The sequence below is a fragment of the Parasteatoda tepidariorum genome, unplaced genomic scaffold, assembly GCF_043381705.1.
Source record: "Parasteatoda tepidariorum isolate YZ-2023 unplaced genomic scaffold, CAS_Ptep_4.0 HiC_scaffold_3201, whole genome shotgun sequence".
NCBI classification, from domain to species: Eukaryota; Metazoa; Arthropoda; class Arachnida; order Araneae; family Theridiidae; genus Parasteatoda; species Parasteatoda tepidariorum.
In genome coordinates, this window is record NW_027261654.1 from 1 (window position 1) to 6,484 (window position 6,484).

Consider the following 6,484-nt stretch of genomic DNA (forward strand, 5'->3'; position numbering starts at 1 on the left):
TAATTTGCAATTCAATACTTTTGTTTTGTTCAACTTGGTAAAAATTTGCCATTAATATTTAATGTTCCTTCAAACATAAAGGAGTCCTTCATAAAATTAAGATAAAGTGTCGGCCCGCCATTTGATTTGTGTTTTTAATTTTAGAGTGGTGACTCACCACTCTAAAATTTAAGATTTTTTATACTCTTATAATTAGTAACTAAATAAAGTATAGCTTAATTAAATTAAACTATAACTTATTTAGTTAACTTATTTAGTTTAATTAAATTAAATTATAACTTATTTAGTTAACCCTTTGCACTTCGATATTGCCTCTGCGACATCAGCAGTCACCACTCTAAAATTTAAGATTTTTATGCTTTTATAATTAGTAATCAACTTATTTAAAAATTATGTAGAATTACTGAATCATGTATTTTAAATGATATAGTGAATCCTATGAAAATTAAATTAATTTTCATAGGACAGTGCGTCCACTGGTATTTAGTAAAGAGTTGAACTTACATTTTACATTATTTATATAATGTCGCTAAAAAGTGGAGCTCATTTAAAGGGGAAAAATGGTTCTACATTTTAAATTAATTTTTATATTCTTATAAGTGGTTTCAAACTTAGAGTATTGTAACGAAAAAATTTTATAATAATAATAGCGTGCCTAAATAAATAAAAAATGACACTGCGCGTATTTACTTTGATTTAAATGAAAAACAACAATATCATTGGAAAATTCCTATTGCATAATAATATTTAAAAATTTGAAATAGAATTTATTAAAAAACTGGAATAAAAACTAGTTATGTTAAGGATTAACAATATTAAAAGTTTGGTCTATCAGTGACCTATTTTAAAAGTTCTGTTCTTACTTACATTTAATCCTAAGTGAGCAATGTCTTTCTCATGCATGTGTTTTAGTCCTTCGAGTATTTGTTTGATGTAATGAGCCACAATACTCTCTGTAAGATTCCCGTGATGGATAATACTTGGTAAAAGTTCACCACCACCACATCTAAACGCCATTATTAAGATATCTAACTTTGCAGAAAATTGTGAGTGAAATATTAAAATTAGGTATTGACTTACCATCACGAGAAAAACTCCCAGTGGGAGCATTTACTGGAGGTAAAGAAAAATAAACTGAACTAAAAGTTTATTTTTCAGTTTGTTTTCAGGAAAAGTAAAATACAAATAACTGCTATGATTTATTAAAATTATATATATTTTCAAGTGAAATCTATTACAGCTATGAATTTTTTAGGCTAAAATTATAAGGCTTTAAAATAAGCCTCACCGCAACAGCCTGTGTGAGAACCAGAGTGGTTATGAAGGTTACAGATCCACAGTTTCGTGACAAACGGCATGTTGATGGAAATGTGGCCAGCATTGTGCACCGGCCATAATTACTTCATAGAAAATCTGGTACCCTTCGATCTGAAGCTATGTGAACTACAAGTTGCCATCAAGATTCAAAATTTAGTGCTTCACTATAAGGTTTTTTACTTTCAATAATTATAATCTATTCACCTCTATTGAATTTTCCAGGTAAGAAAATATACATAGTGCCTGTGTATATTTTTGTAAAGATTTGTAAGTTGGGGTAGTTACGGATAATTTCACGGATTCGGGTAGTCACGGATCACAAGTTAGAAATGATATTGTTATGCTGCCAGTTGTTCTTTACCCACGTGTAAGCTCCTTGCGAGAGTTTTTCTCGTGATGGTCAATCAGTAATATTACTAAATCAAACAAAATAGTAATTAAACACCAAACAAGGATTTTTGGACTCCATTGCGAATGAGAATGGATAAAATTAAGAGAAAGGATACATGTCAAGGGCCAAAGTTAAGGAGGACTTCGTTTCGTGAGCGTTCCATAGTCGGACCAATCTTGGATGGTTTAGCTGGCTCATAATGTCCATTTCAGCCGTCATGAAGTCCATCAGTTTTCCTGTTCCGTGCATTACTTTAGCAGCCAAACTTTTTCCACTCTTACGTTCGACAACGTGATAGGTTATTCCTTGAGTTCCCCTAAATTTGAAAAAAAATTTAAATCTTTAAGAAATTCTAAGTAAATTTAATGAATTATCATATTTTACTTATCTATCTATTTAGATTCATATTATGCTTCCATCTTTTCGATTGGTATTTGAGACGAGAAACACAATTTTTGTATTTTATTTTGTCAATCTTGTCAGAATTATTGAAAGAAATCACTTTACAACAAAGCTAGATATTTAGAAATAAATTTAACAGATTTGTAAACTTTAATTTTAAAAGGAAACATTTTCTAAAATTTTTATTTTGAAGATCCCGTATCTTCTTTGTGATAAGCAAAAATGAAATAAAAAGAAGGCTTAAGGTTTTGAAAAATATTTTATATATCTTATGTATGAAATATTAAAAAAAAATCAATTGCTTAATTTTGATATTATGTTCAATTGATCTGAAATTTGGCATGGTGTTTTATTTATAGAGCTAACACAAGATTGGTAGTATTTAACGTTAAGAAATAGTTAAAAACTGTTTATTTTAAAAGTTTAACCCTTTTAAAGGCCGTGGTAAGTATACTTACCACCACGTTTTACCACTTTTAATTTAGGTTTCCACTTTTCAATAATTTCAGCTTTCTTGAAGTGAGTTTGAATAAAATTGGTAACCATTTGTCACTTTTAAAGAACGTGTAAAAGTTATAAAATTCACAATTCCTTTTGAAGTTTGTAGCATTTAAGGAATTTATTTTATAAATAAAGAAAAATAAAAGTCAGTAAGTTCCTAATAGGTCATGTTAAATATATTTACCACCAAAAAAATGGCATTTTTATAAACTAAATGAGTTTCTTTTTTATATCAATTACTGTTCTTAAAAGAATTTCAATTCCAAAAATACTTTAATTTACCTTTACTAGAAATAAAAGGCCCATTAAAAGTTTAAATAAATTTAATTCAAATGTTTCAATTAATATTTTAGATTTCAGAAATATTTTTATCAACCTAGGCTCGTGTTAAAGATCCTTTTTGTTTGCGCGCAGAGAACTAAGAAAATGGATTTCGATTTGGGAGTTAAATGCCATCAGAAAATATAAGAATTTACGGAAGTGTATAAATATTTTTCATTTCAGTAGTTGATACAGTCAGTACAATAGCACTTTAGTGCAATTTTAATACAGTTTACAATAGTGATTAAAACAACAAAGAGAGGCATACCGTCCAAGTTCGTCTCCGATATCATAGAAATCTTCAAACGGTCGATCACTGGGTTTTACAATGTGTGGTCGTTGATATGTAAGAAGATGATATTCATTTTCGCATTCTAAATAAATATTAATACAATTTAGAAGATGATTAAAACAATGAAGTCAGCTAATGGAATACATTTTGTAAATTATTTTACTCATAGTATATGAATATAAACCTAACTTCTCCTCCTTCAGGCCGGTGATTTTTTGAAAATAAAATTATAACAAATTTTAAGATTCAACATTTGAATTAAAATGATATTGAATATTACGACATTTAAATAATTCTATGATATAAGAAAGACACGATGTAAACGCTGTGATACGTTTTAGGTACAGGCAAAATTCTAAGCATATTTTCATATCTAATTGTAGTTTTAATTCCACTATAAATGTTGCGGAGTGTTATAACTTACAGTTTGGCAGTTTTGTGAAAAAGTAGAAACGGAATTTTTCCTTGTGAGACATATCAGTTTAACTTTAGAAAAAGTCTTTTTTCCAAAGACTTTTTCTAGAGGTAGTAAATACTATGTTTTAAAATTTGAATATTTGTTAACAAAATTTGGTTTAAGCATAATTTTAACTAATACAACCAGTGGCGGATCCAGCGTTGGGGGGGGGGGAAGGTTGTCATGACCCCCCAAAATTGAAAAAATAAATAAAAATAATAATTTTTTAATAGTTTACAAAAGAAATAAAATATTTTAAAAATTATATAAGGGGGAATTTGAGTCTATGAACTCCCCCCCCAGGAAGAAAAATTTCTTGATCCGCCCCTGAATACAACTTAACAGATTTTGCTAGTTTCTAAAAGGTTTAGCATTACATATTTACTAACTAATCAAAATGTTACAGAGCTCCTATCCAATTCAGGATATTTGCTCTTTCATCTCAGGAGAATTTAAATTGGAAGATGACATATTTCATACCTGCCAACTCTTCCGGATGTTCTATATTGCATTAATTTCTTCAAATTATTTTAGTAAGGATAATAATATAAAAAAAATTAAAAATTTATTTATTGGAATTATGTGTTTCTAATAATCTTGGCTTTGCCCGTCACCGGTGACCCCCATGGTGTTAAATATTCTAAGGTTCCATGGTGTTAAATTTCCCAACGTGTTAAATATTCTAAGAAAAAAAAATCGAATCTAATACTATTTCTCTCAAAATAGTTCTCGTCTTGGTCTCTCAGAGAAGGAGATCTAAAATACATAACCATGATAGGATAAGAGAAACAAAGTACCTTTTCGAATCTTCGTTGAAACCGTTTTAAGTTGGGTAATTTATATGAAAAAAATTTTACTAAAAAAAGATAAACTCTCTCTACTATGTGAATGGGGACGAACTGTCTCAAAATAGTTTTATACACTGTTGTCCTGCTAGAACAATTTCAAAATCAAGTAAATTTTTTTTTAAAAAATATCATATTATGTTAGCAGGAGTTATTCAAATATTGTGGAAGAACCTAATGGGTTTTAAAATTTGCTTTTTTGTTGTTGTTGATAACGGAAGAGGGGAATTAGATCAGAAAGGTTCATACTTCTCTCACCTAATAAATTGCAAAAACAGTTGAATTCTGAAATAAAAACTTTTGGAAGCAAAGAGGGTTGTGTTAGCCTTTTGCTTTCTCTTACGAAAATAAAATGTGCTTAGGTAATATTTGTACTGTTTATTACCTAACATACGATAGCTCTCTAAAGAGAGACACTTAAACTGTGAAAGTTACGTGAAAACAACGATGAGGAACATGAATAGTATTTGAAACATTTCCGATGATTAGTTTCTAATATCGCTATTGAAGAGTATTATTTTTAGTCAACAAATGCGATTGAATTCTTTGTTATATTTAATATATATATATATATATTCTTTTTTTTTCTACATAAAATTATCTTCAGAGTGTAATAATTCGAAATGCATAATATACTTACGCATACTCGGCCACACTGACACGTCAATATATATTTGAGAATTGAATCTGTAGTGGTTGACAAGTGAATAAGGCAAACCAATAATATTCATAAATAAAACAAACATACCTGCCAACTCTTCCGGATTTTCCGGAAGATTTTATTTTCATATTTAATATTTAAAGTGGTAGTAATTATATACTATTTTTTCTTTTATAATCTTAGTTTTTAGATGATATTGATCACCACTATTCTTACAAAAATTAAGCACATATATTATTATGCGTTACTATCATGGTAGTCAACTTAAGTTTTCACAAATACAACGTATTTGTTTGCTTAAAATTGAAGTTTTAATTCCATTTTAATACCACTGGGAAAAATGATAATGGAAAGGATTAAAAGTTGGCAGGTATGAACAAATATTTAGTCATATATTTGTTACCACTTTCTTATTTTAACTAGATTTTGTACACAGTGGTCTGATCGGACTACCTATAAAAAACCGTGTGGAGGCTTTCAGTTATACGAAGCGTTGGCTGAATGCGATCGGACCATGTCAGTTCATAACGTTTTTAGTCTTATTTATGAGCAGTGAGTTCTCCGGTCTATGAGCTTTTACACTAGTTTATGTGACCTGTCATACACCGTTCGTAACGCTGAATTGGTTAACCCCTTAAAGCACAGATTTTTTGAAAAAGAAACCGGCAAAAAAAAAAAATTCAATTTTTTTTAATGTAAAAAAAAACACACTTTAGAACACTGTTTTTTCTTTTGGTGGACAATTTTGATACACTGTTTTTCCTGTTTAGAGCTCTCGAATTAACTCGAGCGCACAAGTTAAGGGGTTAAATTCATGAAAGTAAGCAGCGGAAAAAAGTTAGTAATAACGTTTAAGTTTGGTGCTGTATAATAGACTCTTATTATTGAGCAGTTAAAATCTACGTATAAACCAATCAAAAATAATGAATGGGAAAAAACTAATTTATATAAATTAGGGTCTTCCTCTTTTTTGCAGAGATTACAGTGATGATGAATTCAGTAAAAAAATGTCCCATCTTTATTTATAGACAGTAAAAGTCAGTATGATTGATATAATTGTTTGTTTACCTGCGATCATGAGTTGTATTTTTCTTTGTGCTTCTCCGTGTTCATTTTCTGCTTTGCAAGTATATGTTCCAATATCATCATCTCCCATTCTCGTGATGAAAAGAATAACTTGACCATTTCTGTCTTCAAGAAAATCATATTTTCCAGATTCGACCTGAAAACAGATTTAAAAGAAATATTTTCGCAAAAAGTACACAAGTACATGCATCATGATTAAAATAAAATAGAT

General features: G+C 29.2%; 1 protein-coding gene across 1 annotated transcript; it reads right to left on the minus strand.

Annotated features, from left to right (window-relative positions):
- Positions 1-867: 867 nt before the first annotated feature.
- LOC122273248 (obscurin-like) lies at positions 868-6,409 on the minus strand (the record flags this gene model as incomplete). The annotated part of the gene is made up of 4 exons (XM_043057320.2): positions 868-1,006; positions 1,824-2,024; positions 3,201-3,306; positions 6,256-6,409. Coding segments are annotated over 4 exons (600 nt in total), but the record flags the coding sequence as incomplete, so codon positions are not given.
- Between the last annotated feature and the right edge of the window lie 75 nt (positions 6,410-6,484).